General features: G+C 40.5%; 1 protein-coding gene across 4 annotated transcripts in view; it reads left to right on the top strand.

The window, feature by feature from the left end:
* gramd4a (GRAM domain containing 4a) overlaps positions 1–22049 on the top strand; it is a 43287-nt gene extending 21238 nt beyond the window's left edge. The window contains exons 1-18 of one of the 4 annotated variants that reach the window (XM_032589409.1): positions 1157–1448; positions 5031–5151; positions 7252–7313; positions 8908–9046; positions 9373–9398; positions 9543–9634; positions 10252–10343; positions 10458–10506; positions 10587–10658; positions 10747–10790; positions 10899–11008; positions 11669–11823; positions 12130–12147; positions 14005–14149; positions 14242–14335; positions 14441–14531; positions 14673–14741; positions 17220–22049. In XM_032589409.1, coding sequence (XP_032445300.1) covers positions 1346–1448; positions 5031–5151; positions 7252–7313; positions 8908–9046; positions 9373–9398; positions 9543–9634; positions 10252–10343; positions 10458–10506; positions 10587–10658; positions 10747–10790; positions 10899–11008; positions 11669–11823; positions 12130–12147; positions 14005–14149; positions 14242–14335; positions 14441–14531; positions 14673–14741; positions 17220–17330 — 1593 coding nt within the window. In that variant the 5' untranslated portion in view covers positions 1157–1345 and the 3' untranslated portion in view covers positions 17331–22049. Of the gene's footprint in view, positions 1–1156; positions 1449–5030; positions 5152–7251; positions 7314–8907; positions 9047–9372; positions 9399–9542; positions 9635–10251; positions 10344–10457; positions 10507–10586; positions 10659–10746; positions 10791–10898; positions 11009–11668; positions 11824–12129; positions 12148–14004; positions 14150–14241; positions 14336–14440; positions 14532–14672; positions 14742–17219 lie in introns of those variants that run through there. The other 3 variants (XM_032589406.1, XM_032589410.1, XM_032589408.1) reach the window with 3 other exon arrangements.
* Positions 22050–25904: the final 3855 nt, after the last annotated feature.

The raw sequence follows: 25904 nt of genomic DNA, 5'->3' as shown, positions 1-25904 counted from the left end.
TTTTGCATATTTGACCAATCTTGTGAAGCTATTAGTGGATTTAAGTACGGCGTTCCGGTGCAGAGTTATCAAATAAATTTGAAATTTAGTACACACAAAAAAGAAAAATGTGAAGTCAATTCAGCACTGTTTTTCTGTTTACAACAGCCCTAAAGCTGTTGTAAACAAATTAGACTTTACTTTTAAAGTCTAATGACTTTAAAAGTAAAATTTGATCACTCACCCATGTATGGAAATAAGACTTCCCTCATATCTGTGTAGATATACACAGATTTTAGTTCCTCTGGCTGATTCATTACACCTTGAATCCAACTATGAAATATCATGACTTGATTTGAACTTTAACTGACATTCTTGACATTTTGAGTTTAACTTGAGCCTTGATAGCTGAAAATACACAACCATAAGCTTTTTAAACACTAGGCAGAGCAAACAAACTAAGCCCACTTGTCATCTTATCTCAACCTCTAGCTTACCAATGTTTGAGCTGGTTTTTTGTTTGCTACCACCCCCCACCCCCTGCTCTCCCCCCCCATTCGCGTTCTGGTTTCTCCATTGGTCAGTCTGTCGATCTGCAGATTGGCTTGGAGGCCCCAAACCTTGTTCTGTCCAAGTCAACTAGTACTTTGGCAAACATTGTTGTACATGCGAACAATAAGAGGCCAGTGTGAAGCAGCTGATTTTCTCTGTGTCTCCCCACACACCCCACCACCAATGCCTCCCCCACCTCCTCCTCCATCCTTTACTGAAAGGAGCCATTGTCTCTGGACTGGTTTAGAGAAAGCGGTGTTGTACTTTCCCTTTCAGGTCTTAAAAAGTTTGCCCACTTTGATAAAAGGGAGCATCTTGTGCAGTATTTACAGTATACCTGAACACTATAGAACAGCACAAAGTTGCTAAAAGCCAAATGATTTGAGACATACTTTTACAAAGTTGTTCAGAAAGATGTTTTTTAGATAATTTGACCACTCTGGTGTGTTTGGAAATCTCTCATTCTGAGCCCTCTGAGTGCGCCGGACACCCAGCAAAGCCCCACCCCTCTCTTTCTACCTCTACTGCCCTCCTCCTGTTTCCACCACCGACCATCACTCTGCGTGCAGGCCCTGCTTTGTTGCGACTGATTAAAATTTGCCTGCAGGATCCTGCCCTCCAGCCGCTTGCCTCACCTTATGGATGAAACTTAAATGCGGTGCTCGGGGTTTGGGGGAACTTTGAGTCGTTTCTGGAGCAGAAAGAGACCAAACAGCGGGAAGCCGTGGCGCGATTTCAGGACAAACCCAAGGCGGCCACCCTGCCGTCTCGGTCCTGCACAAGCGTCCCAGGAAGTGGACAGCTACAGAGACGTATGGGCATGTGCAAGTTGGAGGACTGCACCTTTGACAGCTTTGAGCTGCTGTACAGTGGAGCAGTGGATAGGATCAAAAGCCATAAAAGTAACTTCAACCTCAGTAAGTTTGTGACCTCTAGACTTTGGAAATTGTGGGCAGAGGGTTTAAGAATTTTACTAAGATGTAATTTGATAATTTTATTTTTAAGCTAAGTTATATTTATACACCTGAGGTACATGTGAGCAGAAATAAGATCCTTCATAGCTAACTCTCAGCAAGCTTTCATCTCTTCCTCTGGGCTGTCTTGTCACTCGTCTAGTTAGAAATGGAACCTGGATTTTAACCAATAAAGAGTCAGTTATTTTTGTTAGAGCTTTAATGGTGCATAAAAGTTGTTTCACGTGTTAGTTTTGGTAATCGCTTAATCTACTTTGGAATTTTTTGGTTGACGTAATCAACAGCATCAACCACAAAACAACAACAAAAAATGTCAATGTCATATTGTTGTTTGTCACCAGCAACCAGCAAGTTTTCCTGTTAATGGTTGCAGTTCATGATTATTGTCACAAGTACCAAGCAGCTGTGTTCCTGCACAGGAACAGGAAGTTTCATCATCAACTGCAGTTCTAGTTGTGGTTGGTAGCATTTTTGGAGCAACAATAAACGAGAGGAAATGACCACACTGGAGTTGCCATCTGATAGAACAATTCAAGATTCTATCTTTGAGTCATTTTATAAAAATAAATAAATAAAACGGATCATGAAAACAAATTGTTTGTCCAGAGTCTAATGATCTAATCTTAATTTATCTTTGTACAGCTTCATGCTTGATTTGATCTACAATGGTGGGCATGAAATTGATTAAAGCATATTTTAAACAATATTGTGATGCAGGGTGTCTGCATCCTTAAAAAGTCTAAAATCAAGCCTTAAATATGTCAATCAAAGGTCTTACATTTTGTCTTGGGAGAACTAATTAATCCTGTGCATTCTTGTATTTTTTTCCCCTCACAGGACTGTTCTGTCAGACAAAAGTTTGAATGGTTATGCAGACATCTTTTTTGCGTTCTGTGACGCGAGACGGTCGACGCTACTGCTAACTAGCTCCTAAGATACCCTAGTAAGCAAGCTAGGTATCTGTTTTGTATCTATCATGAGTAAGTGCAAATTTATGGGCAATTGGCTGGGTGGCATTTGTTTTTGCCACTGTTCATCACTTCTCTTGGCAGCTCATACGAGGCTAGATGCAAAAAAACTTAAGGTTGGCAGCAAGTTATTGCCAAGAGCTTCAAATCAAAAAAATGTTAGTTTTTGCTATGCTTTATTGTAATACCGGATCCCTCAACCATTTCCCCTGTATTCATTGTTGTTTGGTTTTAAATTTCTTTCAAGGTGACATTAAAACATCTTAAAGTCTTAAATTTGATTTAAAGAAATACTGATACTGTGGTTGGTCACATATTCAGTAACTTTTGAATAAGTAACCAATCAGGAAAATATTACCAAAAATAATCACCAGTTTCAGTAGCCTTTAAAACCTTTTTATACCTCAATGAAACACCATCCTTTAGCTCAAATTATAACTGGAAATGGAATTAAAAAATGGTTTTCCAGATGTTCTCTTCTGGTTTCTAGTACCTGTTTGTCCTTTTTGAAAATCCAACCCCCCCTCCTTTTTCCTAGAAGCTCGCACCGGAGGAAGGTCACTGTGATTCAAAGTGACAACTCTTGCCTTGACATTTAGCTAATCCTTATTCTGTGCTGCAGATAAATGGTTCAGTTCCTGACCTTCGGTTGGCCAAAGATGCCCTGTGATGCTTTAACTTAGAGCACTTTCTCTAGAAGTCAGCAGTCCTATTTTAGAAGCAGAACAGGCAGGCATATTGACAGAATTATTAATGTGGTATCTAATGTAGAGAGCCACTCTGGAATAGGGGCATGACTGTACTCCCGCTCTTTTTGTCTGACACATATAGCGTATTGTGTCATGCTGTGTTGTATCACGAACCGGATGCCCCATTTCCACAGCGCTGTCCTGGATGGACTTCTGGGACGAGGCACATTTTGTTTCATGTACTTTTTTAAAAAGATGAACTTCCGTTTCTACCAGAGGAACCGACAAGAGATCAGCTACTCAAACACAACGTTTTGTTGGTTAACTTTTTCCTTGCCATTTTTGTGCAAAATATCTCTGTTCAGATACATAAAGTACATCTGCCGCAACGCTTTCCAGCTTCTGTCTGCGTTTCGTTTATCAGGTTCATATTCAGCTGTGGAAAGTTCTGGCGTGGCGCCGTCAGGCGAGCATTAAGCCGCTTACTGCCCTTTCCAACCTTTGACCAGCCATTTGCTTATACCGTAAAGGCCGTACCATTCACAGAGCGAGGCAACTGTTTGGCCATGTGCAGAAGTGTTGAAGGCGAGATTAGAATAGCGTTGCATAAATACGTTGGAAAGAATACTCGAGACTGACTTGCGTTCCTATCGCTGCTGAATTGTATCTTCTAGAGCAAATGCATTTTAGAGAACCAGACAAAAGCCAGGTCTCGCTCTAAAAAGATTTTTATCTCAAGAGACTGGTAAAATAAAAATAATGGTCAAAACAATTGAAAATGCCCGTATTGCAATTAAGTGTTTGAGATTTTCATACACCTAACAGACATTTTTATTTCTCACTGTTTGAAATTAAATCAGATTAAACATCTCTTGTTTTAGGTCAGCTAGAATAAAATTATTTCTCTTTGCTAAATCCCAAAGAACTTGACAAGTATTTTTTTCTTGGGACTTTCTTTGTATGTTGTGTTTAAGCATTTAATTTGAGCAGGAAGGTCAGTCACTTGAAAACACTTTGTTTGGATCCTTTCTTTGTAATTATTCCTAAATGGCTCCGTGAGTTACTGACATGCATAATTTAAAGAAAAGTTCACTTATACTATGTACTTTAAACATCATTATTGAAACAGAAGGTTTTTTTTTAGTTTAAATTAATATTTTATACTAATTTGTACAGTGAGCGATAAAATGTAAACGGGGCAACCAAAGTGTAAACCTTTTGACTCCATGTTAAGCCGATGCCTGAGCAGCTGGAGGTCCAGACAGTAAATGTTTCATTAGCATTTACGGGAGGCGGTGAAGGACAAAAGTAATATGTGAAATTGGCTGAGAACGAAAGCGTAGCAGCCAAATTGTTTTTGTGAATTAAAACGGAAAATGGATGTGTGATAAATATACACCATGGCTCTTTCTCATAACTTAAGGCTATCATAGGGCCCATGTTTAATGAAGATTATTTCTCTGCATTTGGGGGATTTAAAGTATATTTTTGAGCAGCCTTACAGCGCTGCTGCTCCTGCACACTTTTCTTGGCCTCTTCCCTCCTCCAATATTCATGTGTCCCTTTTAGTCCGGGACAATGGTGTGAGAGGAAACTCTGCTGATGCTGCAGTTGACACTCCGAAAGTCCTGACACCTGAAACCAGCTTATGTAGGTTGACTCGGACTCTGCTTTTAAAGCAAAAGCTCGCCTTTTTTTTTTCTTTTCTTTCCTTTTTCTGTTAGTGATGTGAAACCAAATGAGGAAACGAAAGCATCGTACGTCTCCAAAAGTCAGTTTAAACTTTGACTCTGTGTGTGCGCGGCTGCTTTGTCGTCTCGTTAAGAGAATGCTGCAAACTGATTTCCAGGATTTCTATCCTTTTCTAGAGGAGGAGCTGAGGAAGTTGCGGGAAGAGACCAATGTGGACTCGCTGCGGCAGGAGCTGGAGAGGGAGCGGAGTAAAAGGCTGGATCTGGAGCAGAAGATGAACGAGGTCCTCAGGACGAGGTGAGCTGGAGCAAACGCTTCGTTTCGGCCCTGCAGAGTTCACCCCAGGTCAAAGTGTGTGTCTGTTTACCAGTGCCGGCGGCGGCCAAGGCTTTCCGTTATAAATAGCGTCAGCAGGTTGGTAGGCGGGGAATTCCTCGAGGAGGCGAGTTTGTGCGCGCGCGCTTCGTAGGAGACGGAAAAAAACGGGACCAAGTCACGAGCCGATCAGAGCGACCATCCGCTCCGTGTGACCGGCCATGCTAGTGTCAGCTGGACTCTGGCTGTCTGGTTAGCGTGCAACCCACTCACCACTGAGAGATTCCGCTGGAGATCTCCGAGTGATTATCGGTACAGCCACACGACCTCAGGAATGTGGGAGAAACCACAGGAGTCCTGAACACAGAGCTTTGTTTTTCTAGTCGGTAGCTTCCAGCTGGCTGGAGTCTTCTGCGAAACTAAAGCAGAAAAAAAAGAGAAAAATGATTTTAATTCCTCCTTAATAGAAATTATAATATATCAGCAGTTGGCCAGTATAATGAAAGACTTCCTGTGAGGCTCAGAGGAGCAATTGTTTACTGATGGCTGCCAAAACAAAGAATGGCTTAAAATGTGACAGAGTTGCTTTGAGGTAAGATTAGCACTTAATTTAGTATCATAGAAAAATATGTAACTGTTAAGAATAAAAGTGCTGATTATTGTCCTTAACCTTATTTAATTTTTATCTTGGAGATGAAGCGATCAGAGTCCAATTTTGATTTAGATTTCTCTTTAAGCACCACAATTAATACATTAGAAATGTTTTATCCTCTGGTTAATGGGAAATACTCATTATTATGTACGATAGGAGCAGAGGTGAATCAATCGATCAAGTTTTATTTGTACAGGGATGTCTTCCCCCCTCTCCTCACCCTCCTTCATGTCTGCCTACTGTCGAAAAAATACGAGCCACTAGCGCCGCAAAAACTCTTCGGAGAAAAAAAAGTAAAAAAAAAAAAAAGTTTAATTGTACAGCACGGGCAGTTCAAAGTGCCTTACATCATAAAACACAAAAGTACAAAGTCATAAAAGACTCCATGTAGTCAACAACTGAAAAACCAGAAACAAACATTACATTTTGATGAGTGCCATCATCAACACGCATCAAATGTGTCGGTCAGTGTTTCACCTATGATGGTTCAAAAGCAATTCTAAACAGGTTTTAGCCTTGATTTAAAGGAACTCTGTATTTCAGCTGTTTTGCAGTTTTGTTCCAGATTTATGGTGCATAGAAGCTGAATGCTGCTTCTGCATGTTTGGATGTCCAGTCTTCAACTTTTTAATCCAAAAACGTAATAGAAACATTTACAGTGGAACATTTAGAGGCTTCTTACCAGAACTGGCCTGGTAACACCTGTGTATAGTTTTTTTTTTTTTTTTTTTTTTTTTTTTTTGTAACCCCTCCAGGGGGTCTTTTTGTGGGCTCTAGTGTCCCTTTTTATGAAGTAGGCTGACAGGAAAGGGGGAGGGAGAGGGGGGAAGACATGCGGTAAATGTCGCCGGGTCCGGGAGTCGAACCCGCGACCGCCGCGTCGAGGACTTGAGGCCTCCAAATGTGGGTCGCGCTAACCCCTACGCCACCACGGCACGCCCCACCTGTGTATAGTTTAATGATTGAAAAATCTGATTTTTAAGATTTCCAGTTGACTCAGGCAGGAATCAGGAGATTTTTGCCATCCATTGATTTCTCAGTGTGTCTATAAAAGGAATGCTTCATTCATTTTACAATTTCTTGTATTTTAGCTGCTGCTCATATTAATGTCATATTTTTCATCTGCTTTAAGGAATCGTGACAGCTGAGTCTATATATTTATAGATTAAATTTCAAGAAGAATGTATGATATTGATTTTGCAGAGGGTTCCAATTTTTTTATTTTTTTGGCACTGGTCATTTTGTCGAGCACCTGCTGTTAGCCTGTTGTCTCAACTCGGACAGATTGTGTCTAAAATTGCTTCCAATCAATCCGCCTGTATCCGTCATGGCAGCTGTTGTTTCCGAGACGTTTCTCGTGCGACGCCAGCGTTTGTGACGTCACAAATCATCCGTGCTTTCTCTCTCTTTTTCTCTTTCTCCGCCTTCAGATTGGAGGACTCGCCACCGCAGCCTCCCCGAAAACAGCAGTCGCCCTCCAACAATGGCACGGGTACGTCCCCAACGGAGGGGGTGGGTTGGGCACAGACGGGAAACGAAGTGGGAGAGGTGGGCTTGGGAAAAGTAACTCAAAAAGATGGAGGCGGGGCTTCAGGTTTCAGGACGGGCTGTAGAGGAGCTACTGAAACAGAGAGAGCCGGAAGTGTTTGGAGGCTGCTGTAGATGAGAACGCAGTGCGAGTGACGACTGTAACACAAACTTGCAGTTTAAGGGCATTTACCAATTTTAACTCGATACAAAATATTAACGGCAACCATAGTTTCAGTCATTCCTTCTTCTGCAAACACTCCTTCACATACCCCAGCCTCAACTTAAGGCAAGACTCGGACTCATCTGACCTACATGAAGTGATCCACAATCATAACCTAATTGTCTAAATTAGCTCCAGCCTCCCTCCCCACAGACAGCACTCTGGCATCTTCCTTTGTCTTAAAGCCAGCCACACACACTATCTCACACACACACACACACCAGTCACTGGAAGTCAAACTTTGATAGAATGAGTTCCTTCATCTTCTCAAACTAACACTAACTCTTGTGGTGCGCATTCAGACCAGAAAAACAAAGTGAGCGCACATTAATGTTTACCATGTTGCTCATTTGCCTTAATAATCAATACTTTAAAGTGTTAATGTAATAACTCAATCATAATAGTAATAATAATATTGGTGGTATTGTAAGGAGTCTTGTTGAACAGCGTTGTGTTCCTTTGCTGTTGGTAGTTTGTAAAAGAGAGCGTTGGAGGGTTTTCAGCCAAGGCACAGAGGTTTAGACCAATCAGCTCGCTGTAGCGGCTGCTTTTGTTCTGATGACGGTTAGCGGTGTCGTTTCTTAAAGAGCTGCATGTGGATGCTGCCAAAGGGTTAGGGTTAGAAAATGTTTTCTCTTTTCTCCCTGCTTGGCTTGGTTTTTGTTTTACCAGTTTGCTCCAATCTTGAAGCTAGCTGTTGCTAGGTAATCATGGGCAGACTTTTCTTTCAAACAGTAGATGGCTAGCTTTTATAAGGTGCTTATTTCAAACAATGTCCTGTTATTTCTTATTTATACCTTTTTTAAGTACACCATTTGCTACATTATATTGTTTTTGCTATTCCATAAAACAAAGTTTGAGTCCTAATCATACAGCTTAAAAATAAAACCTCCAATTTGTTTTTCTTTTTTGCTTGCCAGATCCAATGAAGAATTTTGATTAAAAAAAATTCTGTGAGGAAACAGTGTTTGCAGAAGAACTTCTGTGAGTTGTAGATGGAGTATATATAGAATTTATTTTTAATTGTGAGGATATAGTCATAATGTTAGCAGAATAAAGATGCAATTTTACTAGAATAACTTCTTAAAATCCTGTTTTAAGGAGAAAAAAGCTTATGCCATTAATTTGTTTGGTTTTTTCGTGGTGGAGTTCTCATAAAATTGCTACCTCAAACTCCAGATTTTTGAGGGAAAAAAAAAATCTAATCTTCAGAAACCAAAAAATTAGATCTCGCCCAGCCCTAACTCCTAATTAGCACCTTCTCTACAGACACCAACCTCGGTGTGTATCCACAGTTCCACCTCTGACCTGTCTGCTGGGCTCCCTCTGTGTTTAGCGGAGAAACAGCAGAAGGAGGTGTGGAGTTCGCGGCTGCAGAAGTGGCTCTACGAGCGGTTCGGGGTTTACATCGAAGACTTCCGCTTCCAGCCAGAGGAGAGCACTGTGGAGACGGAGGAGCCGCTAAGTGCTAAAAGGTGGGTCGGGTTTCCTCCAAAACAGAACCTGTGCTGAGTAAAGAGAGGGACAACAGGCCATAGCTCTTTCGGATTTTATGGTTACAACGTGTTGGACTGAGTTTATATTTAAAATATTTAGTAGTGTTGTCATTGTAGCTAGGCACCGTCTTTAGATCAGCTTTTATTTTGCACGTAGGAAGTTGGAGGATTTATTTCTCTTCCTCTATGAAGGAAGTGTGAGTCACAGGCTTATGAAGGCTACAGCGCAGTGTGACCTCCTACTTTTTATATTTTCATTTTTTGTGCAGTTTCCTAACGTGTTTATTTCTTTTTTCTCCTTTCAGGTTGACGGAAAACATGAGGCGACTCAGTGAGTGCGAAAACAACACCCACACAAACCATAAACAGAGATGGTGATGTAATGTCACCACATAACACTATATTATATAAACTTGTATGAAATAATTCTAACCTATGTTTCACATCTGTTTTTTTTGTTTGTTTGTTTTTTCAGAACGAGGAGCCAGACCTGTCACTAACTTCTTAAGGAACCTCTCCGCCTTATCTAACTGGCACTCTGTCTACACCTCAGCTATTGCCTTCATTGTAAGTGAACGCTTCACGCAAAACCTCTACATGTCAGCTTGGTTTTTAGGATTCAAAAGAGAAAAGCATTGATCCCCGTTAGCGTCGTCTCATGAGGAAAAGCCGAAATGAGTGGCAGAGACTTCTGTTTATAGGTTTTAGTGACTCTGCCAAAGACTGCTGTGGTCTAATTAGATCTTCATTGATGTCCAGAGCTGTGCCAAATCGTCTTTAGCCACTTGTTCTGTGGCCTTGCAAAAGCATTCGAAACCTTCCAGGTTTTCCCATGTTTTATCAAGTCAAAACCTTCAGTTTCAGCGTTTTTTTGTCATATTTTACAATGGAAAACACAAAAACAAATTTATCAAATAGAGATAAAGAAGGATAAATGTCTCCTTTTAGTAATTAAGTAACTTCTGAATTTGTTTTTTTGGATTTATGGTTGAATACAAATGCACAAAAAAAAAAGTATCCTTCCACAATTGTGCACTACTTTGAGCCCATCTGTCCTGTTGAAGGAACCAAATAAAGCCTGTAGTTCTTCTCTGTGCTCATCAAGTTTTTAGTTTTAGTTTGAAGATCATACCAAACGTAGCCGTTAAGCTGCTGATAACTAAATGTTTCTTTCTCTCCCTCAGATCTACATGAATGCTGCTTGGCATGGTTGGGCAATTCCCATGTTCCTCTTCCTGGCCATCCTGCGCTTGTCTTTGAATTACCTCATTGCCAGGTGCTTTATTTTTTGCATAACAGCAGATTAAATGTTAATAAACAAGATGGGTGTTGGTTGGTATTACTGAAATTTTTAGATTAAATTGTGTGAATGATTTGTTGTTTCTGTCAGAGGGTGGAGGATTCAGTGGAGCATTGTGCCTGAAGTGTCTGAACCCATGGTAGGAGAACGACAAAGACTTCTGGATCCGAAGAAAATTCACTTTAGTTTAATTTACTAATTTAACTTCATATCTTGCAGGAGCCCCCAAAGGAAGACCTGACTGTATCTGAAAAGTTTCAGCTTGTACTCGATGTGGCACAAAAAGCTCAGGTAGGACGCCCTTTCTTTAAAAATCAATCTTAAAAGTACAAAAAAATGGAGGAAAAATTTGATGGTCTTTGGTGTTTTCTCTCCACAGAACATCTTCGGTAAGATGGCCGACGTTCTGGAGAAGATAAAGAAGTGAGTCTTTACCCTGAAAACACATCCTGCCCCGCATGCCGTGAAACTCTGACTTATTCTGTGTGTATCTCTTTCCTGTGTGTGTGCGTGTGTGTGTGTGTGTTGCAGTCTGTTTATGTGGGTGCAGCCAGATAGCACCAGGAAGCTCTACATCTGCCTGTGGGTTGCTTTCATCTTCTCCTGCGTCCTCCCGTACAAGCTGATGGGTTTCATGATGGGTGAGACACACGCACGCACGTCCCCCTTTTTTTTATTTATCTTTCATCCAGCTGACATTCTCTAAATATTGCCGAAGGACCTCGAATAAATAGAGCTCTTCTTTTTTCACAAACAAATGCATTCATACAGTTTGTTTTATTCGTTGGTACAAGTTATACAGATGATCTTTTAGCACATCAGGATGAAATTATTATTAGCAGGAGGACTTTGAAATGACGATGCAAACAACTGTATTTTGAAGCAAGAACTACACGAACTGAGCCGCTGGGATCACATCCTGATCACTATCGGAGCTTTTTTTCCCCCATTACAGTTATTTTTTCTCATCATTTTAAGATATTTTTTACTGGTTCCCCTCTCAGACCTTTCTGCTTATATGAATACTACATATTCATAATTAAAAAGTTTCACAGCCTGTATTTAATACTCTGTCGTACAACAGAAGAAACGACTGAAATAAAAGCCACGTTTTTGAAAATATTTTCTGTCCTTTGTAATTTCTTTTGTAGAAAAGAAAACTATAAATAAATTCGATTTGAAATGGAATCTAGTATAATTTTTTTAAGTTTTTGCATTTCTTGATTAATTGAAATGACAACAAACTGATTGGATAACTTGGAACGTTAAACTTTGTCCATTTCCGTGTCTCCTCTCCATAGGAGTGTATGCCGGTATCAAGTTCTTCATTATAGACTTCCTGTTTAAGAGCTGTCCGAAGCTTCGGGACAAGTACGACACGCCGTACATCGTGTGGAACAGCCTCCCCACCGACCCCCAGCTCAAAGAGCGGACCAACGCCACTGTGTCCCGGCGGGTAGGTGGGCCTAAACGCCCCCCTTATTTTATTTTTTCCCCTCTCAGACCTTTCCTAAACAGGTTTGACTTGAAAGCTCTGAACACCTCCACCCTCTACCCCCCCCCCCCCCCCCCCCCCCCTATCCTCCCCGCCTCCACATAGAGGAGTGAAAAACAAAGATCAAAAAGCCTCCAAATATCAGCGCTCTTAATAAATCATTACAACCCCCACTCTCACTTCCTGTTCTGTCTGTGTGGTTACGTAAAGGTGTGTGAGCATGCGTGGCTTCGGTCTCAGGTATATTCTGTTGTTTCTCTCTCTCAGCTCTCCTGCATTGAGAAGGTAGGGTGCTCTGGTGTGTGTCTTCCCCCCTCTATCCCTGCCCTCCCCTTTGGTTCCCCCCACCTCACCCCTCTGTGCCTATGGGTGTGCCATGAGCTCACCTCAAAGCGTGTGCGTGTGTGTGTGTGTGTGTGTAATGCGTGACACCTCGGGATCCCACCCGACAGTGACTGTGAATGGAATGGATTAAAAATGTCAGAAAAGATTTGAGAAATTAAGTTAAAAATTAGTGTTGCATTTGCTCCGGGTTTTATTTTTTAACGACTTGGTTCTCCACGAACCACCCAACATTTCTGACATTTCTGATCCACTGGCAAGATGCTCAATAAGAAGTAGCGTTATCGAGTAGTCAAGATGCGCATAGAACAGTTTTTGTTTCATTTATATTATTATTTTACTTCATAAAGCCCCCTTTTTTTTTACCTTAACACTAATAAACCCAGAATTATAAATGCTGGTAGTTTTATGTGGCAGTTGTATGTAGAGCAGCTGGAACTATAAAGCACTCAGGATTCATTTTTAGTGTGAAGGTTGGCATTATTACACGCGGTGCCTTGCAAAAGTATACACACAACTTGAGCCTTTTCACATTTATTCACCTAATCTATCTACAGCATCATGGTGGATGGAAAATAACACACAGATTTAAAAAAAATCTAAGAAGTGTGGTGTGCATTTGCTTTTATTCTTCATGCCAATTCCCATAATTCAAAATGAAAACGATCAGTTGAGAAGTGCAAAGTATGTTTGAGCTTTAAAACTGTGACTTCAATCACCTGGAAATAGAGCATGTTGGCTATTAGCAATTAATCTGGCCTTTATAAAACTGTGGTAAGAAGAAAACCATGATAGTGACAGCTTTAGAAGCTTTTGTTCAGCAGGGATAGGGAATGGGGAGAGTTGATGTGAAGATGGATGAAGTTAAATAAAGATCAGTTCTAGAGGAAAACCTGTCGGACTGCAAAAGAATAAAAAATAGTGTTTTAGAATGAAAGGTTAATAAAAAAATGCTGCTTTCATGCAGAATATGTAAAGAATGACACTGATAGTATAAGGAATATTCTTTTTTGTTGTTTTTTATGGAGTCACTTGTCTGTTGCAAAATTTACACTTTTTTTCCTAAGATATTCCCTAGAAAAATGTTCCAAGTTTGATTTTCTGTACTTTAAAACTGAAAAACAAAAATATATATTTAAAAAAAAATATAAATAAAATAAAAATGTGTGGTAAGGCTTGAAACCTATTGCTCCACATCTGCAAAGAATGGGAAATGCAAGAACTCCTAACCATATCCTTATCTAATGCTTCTCTTACTTTTCATATTATTGTGTCAGATTTGGGAAGCTATGTTTCATTTTCCTTCCACTTTCCAATTACGCACTGCATTGTGTTGGTCAATTACATAATAAAAACCAATAAAATACATTTAGAACGTGAGAAAATGTGAAAAGGTTTGAGGTGTGCGAGTGCTGGAGGAAGGCGCCGCTGACTAACCAGTGTCATTTTGGTTTGTGCTCATACAGAGGCTGATTGAATGGCAGCCTCCCTCTCTGCTTTGCACGTTACACCTGAGCCTGACGCAATGAAGTGCACATGCAGAGCCGCGCATTGTTCAGTACTAACAGCCGAAGATGATTTATGGAGGATCTTTCAGTCACGTGACCTGTTTCTCCCTCTTTTACCCCCCCTTTCCTCTTCTTTTCACCTCTTTGTCTTCCCCCCTCATTGTTGTTTTTTCTTTTCTTTTGTTGCTATTGTTGACCATCTCATCTTTGTCATCCTTTCTTTGGGTTTCTTTTTTGTTTGTTCTTCCTCCCGTTTTTTCCGACCTCTCCTCATCCCCCGTGCCTCCACCAGGTTCAGCCGGTGGTGTCTCGGAGCAGCCTCGCCACCGTCCCCAGCGGCATGAGCAGAGAAGACGACGCCGGTCGCTCCCACAGCACCAAAAAGGGTCCCTTCCACGAGATCTTCAACCTGCCGGAAACAGAGCGCCCTCTGGCGGGTGAGGAAACTCACTACAACCACTGCAAACTCTCAACTGAGGTTGTCAAAGGCTGCAAATTGAATCTGAGGTTTTTCTTTTTTCTGTCTTAGTGTGCGAGAACGGCTGGAGGTGTTGTCTGATAAACAGAGATAGGAAGATGCCCACAGACTACATCAGGAATGGAGTTCTTTACGTCACAGAGAAGTAAGCTTAACCCTTGTCGCTCATGCGGAGGAACTGACCACTGAAGAAGTTATAAAGAACAGTTTTGACCGCCATTACGCCCTCCCTCCCTTTTTTGTCCGTCAGTTACCTTTGCTTCGAGAGCTCCAGCTCCAAATCCAGCTCTTCCAAGAAGAATAAAGTGATCAAGCTAGTGGACATCACAGACATCCAGAAGGTATTCTCCCTTTTCCACCTTCCTGTAGGCCAGAAAATATGTATTCCAGAATATAAAAGGTTGAACACTTTCTATGATCAACGTTGTTTGACTTTAATGAATTTCCTAAATTAATACCATTTAATTTTTATCCCCGTTTAGTACAAAGTGCTGTCGGTCCTGCCGGGAAGCGGCATGGGCATCTCTATAGCCACTCCCTCCACTCAGAAGGTGAGCACTTCGCTACTTAAGAGACCGTTCCTAAACACACTCTTGTGATGCCCTCTGGTCTCATACTCCATGGCCAAGTGTGTATTACACTAGAAACTGCTTGAAATTTAGCCACACAGGTCAAGTTTATTTGTACAGAACATTTTGGCAACAAGACACTTCAAAGTGCTTTACATCATAAAAGCATCATACAGTTAAGAGTTATGAGACAAACATTACATTTTGTCAAATGGCATCATCAAACTCATCAAGCAAATACACATCAAATATGTTGATAATTGTTTGACTTACTACTAATCAAAGGTAACTCTAAGCAGGTGGGTTTTTAGTCTAGATTTAAAGGAACTTGGTCTTCCAGCAGTTTTACAGTTTTCTAGAAATTTGTTCCAGATTTGTGAAGCATAAGAACAACTGCATGCTGCTCCTCCATGCTTGGCCCGAGTGTTCTGGAAGGTTGATACAACAGCAGCAGATTTTTAATGTATTTTGGTGTTAATGTGAGTTTTTGCAGGTTGATTGTAAAATTGTCGTCTAAAATATATTTTTTTGAGCTTTAGGTTTCCTGGCACAGACTACCAGATTGTTGTTCATCCTGATATTTGAAGGAGTTTGATGCCATGTACTCAAGCGTTCTCGGGCCTTAGCAAGATCCACTATACTTGAAGCCTTAGCTTGGATTCTTTAAAGGGGCATCAGTTATAATATCCTCACTTGTTGAAAAATGTCACTGTGAGCTTTTTTTCCTGAAAACTACAATTATTCTTGCAATGGGAGAAGCTAACAAGCTATTCAGACATACACTATAACAGAGCATGTTAGTAAAAAGCTCAACTTAAGTTTCATTTTAGGTCATTTTAGTTCTCCATGGTATTTAGCAGATATGATATGCTTGTGTTGCTAGGATGCAAAACACTTTTTCCTGGAATCACTTTTCAGCTCCCTGCTGGATGTGTGAAAGGTGTTTAATGGTTGCTAGGAAGACTTGGTGGCCCAAGATAACATTGTTTGCTTATTCTCCAACATTGAGCTTTTGAGGCCGTTTTTACTTCCTGACCTCCCTTCACTCTGTGTGGAGGGAAAAACAAACTTTGCTCTTCAACCAACCTTTTCTATGCAAAGTGTTTTTAAACTTTTTAATTATTTCTCCGACTGTAAGCTTGAGCAAGTATGTAGTGTCAAGTTAAGGGCTTTGTTCCAAGCATTCAGAGAAGAATTCATTGCATTGTACCTAAATGTTACAAAAACATGGGACAGATTTCAAAGGTTTCCAGAGTTATGCCACCTGGACCGAAAGTGGAAGCAATCAATGGATGCATCACTGGTCCTTATGAGACCAGTGATAAGGACCAGTGGTCCTTATCACTGGTCTCTCATAAGGAGACCAGGTGTCCCAGCACCTTGTACTTGACTGCAAAACACCTGCAGCAAAACTTGGTTTCCAAAGTAAACCCAGAAGAGTTCCATGTCTGAATTCCAGCAATTAAACCATAGCTGATCCAAAACCACAAGGAGCTCAAAACTGGATGTTATCAGATCTGTGGATGCCTGTGGCATGGCGGTGACCCTCTAAGATTAGACAAGAAACCTGCAGAGTGGTGCAAGATGGAAAGAGACTACAGGCGTATCTCAATGTCCAGCAATGTTTGGAAGAAATCTGAGAAGAAATGAGGGACTCAGACCTGAACATTCAGAGACACATAAAGACAATTACAAAGTCAGACTTCTGTCACCTGAATATTTCCAGGATTAAAGGACTAACGTTTCAGCAAAGTCTAGAGAAACTGATCAATGTGTTTATCTGTAGTTGCTTGGTTACTGCCACAGTTAGTTTATAAATCGCTGAGCGACTTGGCACCAAAATACATTAAAAGCCAGTTGTCGGATCAACCTTCTGGTTCTAGCCTCCTCTGCATCCTTATAACCAGAACCAAATATGGAGAAGCAGCATTCAGTTTCTATTCTCCTCTAATCTGAAACAAACCTCGAGAAAACTGCAAAACAGAGTTCCTTTAAATCATGGCTAAAGCGCCACCTGTTCAGACTTGACGTTGATTTATAACAGGAACATTGATCAATAGATTTGATGTATATTTGCTTGATGATTTCCATGCAATATGTATTGCTTGTTTCATAATTGGTGACTGCATGATGCTTTTATGGTATAAAGAGCTTTGAACTGCCTTGTTGCTGAAATGGGCTGTACAAATAAACTTGACTCGACTAGAAGCTAATGGATTTGCCTCATATAGTTTCCTGTCTTGGAAACGATTGGGTGTGAAGAAGGCAAGTAAACCTAGAAATATCCAATATATGGCTCATGGCTAAAGGTGTAGCGGTCTATTGTGTATAATGTTTGGCAACCACATGTAATAATAGTTGTGTTTAGTTTTTAATACTGTTAGCTTACTTGGCGCAAACAGAAGTCTTCATATTTTCCCAATAAAAGCCGATTCAGTTTAGCGTGTGTGTCTTCTGCAGCCGCTGGTGTTTGGCGCCATGATCCACAGAGACGAGGCGTTCGAGACCATCTTCACCCAGTACATGAAGATTGTGACCACCTCCAAACCACCGGCCAGCACAGAGCTTTAGACCCTTCCCCATTTCCACTCCTCGTTGATGTTGGGGAGCTTCTGATTTCCCTCAAATTCCTCCGGCTCTCTGGACGAGCGGCAGCTTCTTGTTGGAGGCACCTAGGGGAAACTGCTCATCCTGAAGGGGGCGCTAACAGAGGAGTAGTTTTAACCAATCAGCAGAGGGCTGATGGAGGAGCTGGATCTCCTCTTCCAACTGACTTTTTCTGGCTTTCTTGGTTCTGGTGTTGCATGTGTGGGTGTGTGTGTTATTGTGCGTCAGTTATATATTTTTTTTCTCTCCATCACTCCCCACTCAACGGGGCGCCGTCTGCTACAATAGGAAGCTCTCTCTAGCAGATAACAGAACCTACTTTAAACTGCCAGATGCAGAAGTTCTTGCTGTATATCAAAGTATTCATGTCAAACCGGTGCCTCTTGGCTAAACCCGACAGAACCAGAGGTGTGAACATGTCCGACTGTTTTCGTTTTTCTGTTTTCTTCTGTGTTTTATTAGCTGTGAAGACGTCAGCCTGCAACTGACACCAGAGCCTTTCTGTTAGTTTACATCGCCGTCTTCGGCGCCGTCCGGCTTACGAACTGACAAAAACGTCTCAGCCTCCGCTTCTGTGTTTTTGTAAGTGTGCAGACGTGAAATGTGTCGTGAACTTTTTTTTTTTTGCCGCCTTATCCTTTGGAAGTCTTTTGTTTGTCTTCTTAGACAGCCTTTGTTTTCTTTGTTTGGATGCTGGTAGCGGTGCGAGCTGCCGATTGTATCCAAGACGAGAGCACAACGCTGACTGCCATTTAGATAGGTGGCGGTTGGAAATCGCAGATTCCTCACAAGCTGTGTGACGAAATCTATTTTTATTTTTTAAACAGCTGGTATATTTGCTGCACTTTACCAGAACTCCTAACTGAACTAGCTGGGATGTGTGTTGGACACTTAAAATCTTGACGCATTCTTTTGTTCAACAAAAGCAGACTCTGAAGTCCCATGAATAAAATGTGCAATTAAAATAATAATTTAACCCTCACATTATTTATCAGCTGGAAATCAAAGCCAGCTTGCATAGAGAAATGTAAAAAAAACAAAACTCTTCTGATTTATCTCACTTGAAATGAGTAAAAGTTTAGCAGGAAAAGTTAAAACATTATTCTACAATAACAAGATGTACAGTGCCTCACAAAAGTATCCATAACTTCTAAACTTGTTCATTTGACACATTTTATCAACGTTTTACCACACAAAATACTGCTTTGTGAGGTGGAAGGAATAATATTTTTGCAATTAGAAGTCTGACCTGTGGGATGTTTTTATTTATCCCTCTCACACCCCCATTAATTTATTTTGCAAATTTTCTGAGTCGTGTCTTCCAAATGCTGGTCTTTTCCATTTCTCTTCAACTAAATAACTCAAGTTTAATCAGATTGGTTGGAGATGATATGTGGACATCAGTTCCAAGAATCAAGAATATCTTTATTAGACCCGCAGGGGGGAAATTTACATTTTAGTACAGCCCATCCAAGAACAAAAAACATAAGACATGGGTAGACAGGTGCCTAAGGCTGCAGTCATGGGAGGCGCTGCCCTAGTTTTATTTTATTTTTAATTTTTTTAAACCTTACTGTAATCCTCAATGGGATTCGGCTCTGGACTTTGACTGGGCCATTTTAACCAGTTTTTATTTTCCCCACAAGATTGTTCAGTTTTAGCGCCATCCAAATTCCACCCTGTGCTAAAAATGGCATGCCCACAGAAAGACGCTACCACCACCATGCTTCTCCATTGGGATGGTGTGATCAAAGGGATGTTTAGGGTAAATCTCCCAGCATATAGAAGGTTTAACGTTTTGGCCAGAAAGTCCAAATTAGCTTCTTTCACCTGTCAAACATTAACTTTGACTGTTTTAACCATGGCTTCCTTCCATAAAAGCCACATTAATAGTTGCCCAGCCTCTCATTATTAACGCTCTCCTTTCATGGCTGGTCAGTTTAGGTGGAATACTTTTCTCAGGCACTGTGTCTACTTGTTTCCCTAACGCCACAGATTCTACTAGTGTTCCAGATAATCTGTGTTTTCAAGCAGTAGTCGATGACTTTGACTGAAGCATCTTCAGTGTCACTTTATTTTGAAATTCACAAGACTAAAGCTGGTCTTTTCTCTTGTCGAATGGCTTGCTATGTAGAAACGTAATGCCAAACCACATAAGACACTTTCTGGTGTTTTTTTTTAGTGAGAAGAATGCAGTGCAGAATTGAAGTTTTAGTGCGATTGATATATAGATATAATAGAGTAGCTCCTTTTACACTCTCCAGCAGCACACCATTTAATGTTCATGTATGTCCTTAACACTGTTAAAAGGGGGAAACCTTGACATTTCCTCTGTTTCTGATCTTAAAAAAAAAAACAACAACTTTGATGTTGGTCTGCTTTTAAAAGACTGAATCTACGATCCTCCAGGGAAGCAGAGGATTTAGCTGAACTGCCCTTCAGAACTGCCCTCAACACTGGAAATGTCTGGGTTTCTCTTAAATCCTGACTCCTCCTGTTCTCAGTCCGGATCAACGAAACTGGATATGAAGTTGCTTGAAATGCAGCAGACCAGCTTAGTCCGTTTGTAGTGCGAGATTATTGTTTTAAAGCTTTTCATTTAGCTTTTGGAATCGGTTCACGCTGAGAACTTGTGGATCATTGCAGAGTCGTACTCATATATAGCAAAGAATGCATCATGTTTTGGTAGCACTATAGAATACAGCCTCCACTTTCCTGGAACTGAAGGTTGATTTCCCAGAACTTGGACCGTTTTCCTACTTTTTCTTTCTCAATAATCAAATCACTATTACCTGTGATGCACCACCAGGTGGAGCTCCTGAGCAGGGATAGAGCAGTGCTCTCAAACATTTTTGCTCTTAAGAAAACATGAGCGACATTTGTTTTTTCACGTTCTGCCAACTTTCTTTCATTTTGGGCACAAAATGAAGAAAGTGAGACAGATGTAGGAAGAAAAAATAACAATGCCTTTCCTTTTGCTTTTGTGCACAGAAACAGGGACAGGCCATGTACAAAGTGAGTCTTTGGCATCATTTTAGTAAAGATCTCTGGATGTCCAATCCATAATTGCATCATGAAGTTTTTCTTTTTCTTTTAGTTCTTTGGATTTTTGTTTTTAAATTCCTTTTTTCACAAAAAACTGGAATGTGAGCTGCAGAGTGTCTGAGTTATTTTAGAGAGTCTCAAAACATTTCATGAACTTACCACGTACTTTCTGGAAACTACTCGGGCATTTTTGGAAAATTACCAGGATTTTTTTCTGAACTTGGAAGCTAATTTCAATACTTTGGCGTAATCTGTGTATCCTTGCAGCAATCTGGCATCAGCTTGATCTGCTGATGCCAGTTTACTCCTGGACAACAATCAGATTCCACAAAAGTAGTTTGCATGTTGAGCTAGGAACCTGGCAAGCGGCAAACCAGAAAAGTTCCTTTTGAGTTATGGTAAAATCCCAAAAAAGTACCTAGTATACTCTTGGGAAGTGCTAGTAAGTTTGTTATATAGCTCAAGGTAAAGTAATTGAGTTATTTTTTTGTTTATTTGGCACAGATTCACAACAAATCAAGGTACAAAACTGACAGATGATCCAAATCCAGGAAATCAAGCCCATTGCATTGAATCACTGACTTTTGCACCAATCCCTTATCGTAATCATGCATCGGTAGAACCCAATAAGTGCCATGATGGCTCTAAGAAAGTTTCTGGTTAGTTCTGGTAAAGTAATCTTGGCATTCTGGGAAAGTTCAGGCTGTCCCATGGAGTATTACCCATGTTTGAAAAGTGGAACATTCTTTTTTGTTGTTGTTTTTGCCAAATCTTTTGTTTTTGTCTGCCATGCTCTGCCTATGCTCACGTTTACATTGAAAATGGTTTGATGTTTCTATTTTAGTTAACCCAGTTTGAATTCCTTTCATTTTGGAGTTATGAAGACTGGCCTGCTGTTCTGAAATGCTTTTATTTTGTTGCATTTTTTTTTGGGTCTCCACTCACATGGGCTCATCACCACTTGCTTTCATGACCCCCTCTGCTCACCAGTAGGCGAGCATCAACCATAGCAGCAACGAAATCAGTATTTTAAGCTTCTGACTGCATGCTACAGTTAATGTTCAGGTGTAGTTGAAGCTGCCAGAAGCATCACAATCACACGCTAAAATAAAAAGCAGAGATGGTCATGTTGGACTGAAAGGGCAACATCACTGATTTGCACCATTTCCAAAACAGAAGTGTTGTCGCTTTCCTTTCATCTGGTGTCCTCTCTTTCATGAAGTATGTTGTTAACTGTGCGTTAGTATTATCGAAGTGTTGTCCAAAAAGCATTTCATCATCAAAGTGATTCTCAGAGTATAAACTGTGGAACATCTCCATGGCTCCTGCATCGTTTAAGAGAAATCAAAGTAATTCTGTCAAAGCTGTAAAACAGCTCACATCTGACACGACGGAACTAAAGACTTTATTATGATGCAATCATAACATACAGTCAATCAGTTGTAAGAAACTGCAGGTTTTATGGAGAGTAATTTGTCACAGGCTCCTTATTTTTGATTTTTTTTTTTTTCTCAGAGGAATTTGTATACAAAATAATTCAAATGTAAAGAAACCAGAGAGTTTTTAAAAAGACATGTCTATTGTAAAAGATAATGTGATGTACATTTTTTAAAATTTAAGTAAAAGAATTGAAGGTACCATCATGCTTCTCTGTCTTCATCACAATAAAACTTGGAAGTTCCTTCGTATGAAGCCGCAGTACCCCATCCAGCCACCAGAGGTCAGTGTGACACCAATAAAACTTTGCCCAATTAGCTTCTTCGAGATGGAGGTCAGGATTAGCTTGCTAATTTTCTTACCGGAGCATATTTGTGTAGCTCATAACCAGCATTTTTATTTGACAAAAGTTAAAGGATAAATTTGAATGAATGTATTTTACTTGTATGACGAACTTAAATGTCGTTTATAAATTATGGGATTTTAACCTTGCTATATTCTCGTACTGTTAATCGAAAAGTTCAACATTTGTTTCATGTTTTTTAGTCCAAGTGACCAACCGAGAGACTTGGGAGGGAGGAGGAATTGGTCTTTAAATGATGTCTTACTCCATATGACTTATGAAAGCAACATAACTCGAGTTCACGTTCCCAAACATGAGCTGACACTCCTGAAGGCACTTCTAGCGCTGATCTGTGAGTCTGTTCTGGTAACACCGAACCTCCTGCCGTTTCCCTCAGCAAGTCGCCCTATTTTGAGACAATGTGAGACGAAGAGTGTTACCAAGACAAAAAAAAAAAAAAAAATGCCCCCAAACTTTCATGCAATTTAAATGTAGTTTGAGGCGACACACTAAACTGACACCTTAGTTGCTCATATATTCCCCGCTGCTTCGATTGATGGATTCGGCGCAGTTTTAGTTCGTCTGACTGAGACGTTTCCGGTCGAGACAGATTATTTGTATTCGTGACAAAGTGGTGACACTATGACAGCTTGGCTCCCTCTCCTTGTCTGAGTTGGTAACGTGTGTATGAATTACACACAGTGAACATCCAGAGCCAGGAAATCATTCTTTGCTAAGTTTTAAGTGTCCTGACTGTGATATAATCCGCTACATTTTACCATATATATGTAGCCCCTGGTTAAAAACCGTGCACTTAAGGCCCTTCAATATTTACGAGGTTGGTTTGTGAGAAACTTGTATTATTATTTTTGTACCTTTTTAATCCGAATGACATGCACATGCGGGGAGCGGCTACTGTTGTGAGTAACGTAAGCTTTTCTGGAGGTGACTTGTGTACTTGTTTGATCAATTATCTCAATAGTTTAACGACTGTATTGAATTTCCTATCTATGAAAGTAGTTTAGATTAACGAGGGACAAGTGAACTGCACAGATAAGAACGAACGGGATGATGGGAAGAAGAACGCGGGAGAAGACGAGGAAGCTAATGGAGACCGCTGCTAATGGCTAATGCGTGCTGAGGCTGAGGCGGGAGATGAAACTGGACTTTTTTCGTGCGTGTTCTGCACAAGTAAACCTGCAACACGGTGGGTAGGATACCTGCAGAAGCGTTTTGTGGTGAAAAGCCCGGAGGGAAACTTCGGCTGATCCGAGGTGGCGGGAGGAACGTGTCAACATGGCGACACTGATTTCAGCGCGATTGAGGAGGAGTTCTAAAAGAAATTGGACCCGCGAAGCCTCCTTGACGGAGAGGACGTCGGCTGAGCGAGCAGGTCTGAGTTGGTTTCTTGTTTAAACGAGAAGAGGATTTTCATAGCGGCATCATTAGGTTGAAAATTTTAATTTCAGAAATTAAAATAAAGGACGCCCACCTCATGGAGTGGGACGTCCTCTGCGGCGACAGACATTTTATGTCTGTGTTTTTAAAAAGTGATGCATAGAGCAATCATTCATGCATAGTTGGTTAGAGTACCCCAATATTGTACTTCAATCAGAGAAGCATACCTTAAACACGTTTAATGAAGCAAATGTAAAAAAAAAAAAAAGTATTTGGTAATCTACTCAAGTACTGAGTAACTGATCATAACACTTGATTTATTGTTCAAAACGTGTCCTCAGACAGCCAAAAGTATAAAAGTTATGTGAACATTCTGGTTCTGTAAAGAATGTTACTAAAATATTTATAGAAATGAGGAGTTGGGCTTGGAGGCTGGGTCAAGACCAAATTTACCACAGGGGCCAGGATAGTCAGTGTTTTGGTGACACTTGGAAAAAGAATGAAACAAACAAACAAAACAAAAAAAAAACAACAGAGCAATATTTCATCATTTGATATAACAAGTGAGCCAAAGGGCCACTTGTGTGTCCAGAGATCCAGGTTGCGGATCCCTGGCCGATGGAAAGCATGATTCTATACAGCAGCTAAAAGTGCAGCACTATAATTTTTAATTCATTGTTAAAGTAAAATTGTAAAGGTTAAAAAAAATCCACCACTGACTATTAACAAGCAGTGGCGGCTGAGGGTGATATTTGAAGGGTGGGCTAGTGTGTGTATGTGTGTGTGTATATATATATATATATATATATATATATATATATATATATATACACGCGTTATAACGTGATAGTGCTCTGAATTTTTTTTTCCTTCGTGATAGCAAGGCGCTTTCGTACAATCACATTGATAAAATGAAACAAGATACAATATGTTTTTAAATGAGGCCTACCTCATTTAAGGAGAAGCTCACGACTTTTCTGGGACGCAAAAAGGTTAAATAATCCACCTTGTTTATGGTAATATTGCTCGCCATCGCACCTACTCAGTCTACGCCAAACCACGCCCACACACACTCGAGCTCGAGACAAGTCCATCCTGATTGGATGAATCCTGTGGCAGCGGCCCTGGGCTGACCAAAATTAGCCCAAACCCAGCGCAAACCGAGGATGCCTGTCAATCATTTTGAGCTGGGACAGACAGTAAATCTGAATGGGGCTGTCAGAAGTTAGCCCTTCGGAAAGACCCCGGAATTTTTCCCCAGGCGGTTTGACACCAGGTTTGTTGAGAATTTAGCCAAATGTGATGCATTATTTATAAAATGTATTTATTTTTAGGTAGTTATTTTAAGTTGTTTATTTTAACAACTTTGTTGTCAATGTCAGGGAGGGCTTAGCCCTACTAGTCCACTTATACCAGCCGTCCCTGAACATAAGACATTTATTTAGTATAACTTCTTTGGTACCCCGTTTGCCCCCATCTAGATCCTCCCCTGGGCTGCCGGTCTGGGTCTGGTGTATTAATAATACATTAAATGACCACTGAACAATGCATTCATAAAATATATCAACATTTCAAAATAAAACATACAGAAAACCCTAACAAACCTTTCAAAGTAGGAAATATTTATGTATTTAGTGTTAATATATTTAACACTAAATAGATGTTAAATGACTTGTTCTTTAAATTACCATTTGTATTATTTTGGTTGATATTATTATACATTAAATAAGCAAATAATCAAACCAGTAAGAGCACACTAAGACACTTAATCATATAGCAAAATGTTCTGTATTATATCAGCCTCAGGAGATGATTGAGGGATGAAGAGAGTGATGTCTGATTCTTCAGGTCTGCAGTGTTCCTCTCCTGATCCACCACGCCACGATGGACACATTTTTTTAAATTGCCTGTGTTCATCCTGACTAGCATTATTCAGCCTGGGATTTGCGTTTTCCTTCTTGGGTATGTATCTTTACGAGAGGTTTTACTTCTGAGGACGTAATGGTATCGGGTCGAGGACGTTTTAAAAAGACGCGGGTTGACAGCAGCTCACCGCGGCTACGTAGTGCCCGTCTCTAGGCAACCGTGACAACAGCGTGGGTCCGTTCTAGCGTTCTGGGGGTCCTGTGTAGCTCCCGCCACGACAATTTAGCTGACCTTAATATTTCCTGTGTTTTATTTTTTGTCATTATTGTTACACTTAGTGTTGATATGTGTGTGACAGGCGTATCTATCGGACATTTATAGAAATACGGAACAAATCGCATTCCGTATCAGTTCAATACGGGACGCAACATTTAATAATGGGACGATTC

This window comes from Xiphophorus hellerii, chromosome 17 (assembly GCF_003331165.1).
Source record: "Xiphophorus hellerii strain 12219 chromosome 17, Xiphophorus_hellerii-4.1, whole genome shotgun sequence".
NCBI classification, from domain to species: Eukaryota; Metazoa; Chordata; class Actinopteri; order Cyprinodontiformes; family Poeciliidae; genus Xiphophorus; species Xiphophorus hellerii.
The sequence above is the reverse complement of the archived record's forward strand: the minus strand, read 5'-3'. Positions and strand labels throughout refer to the sequence as shown.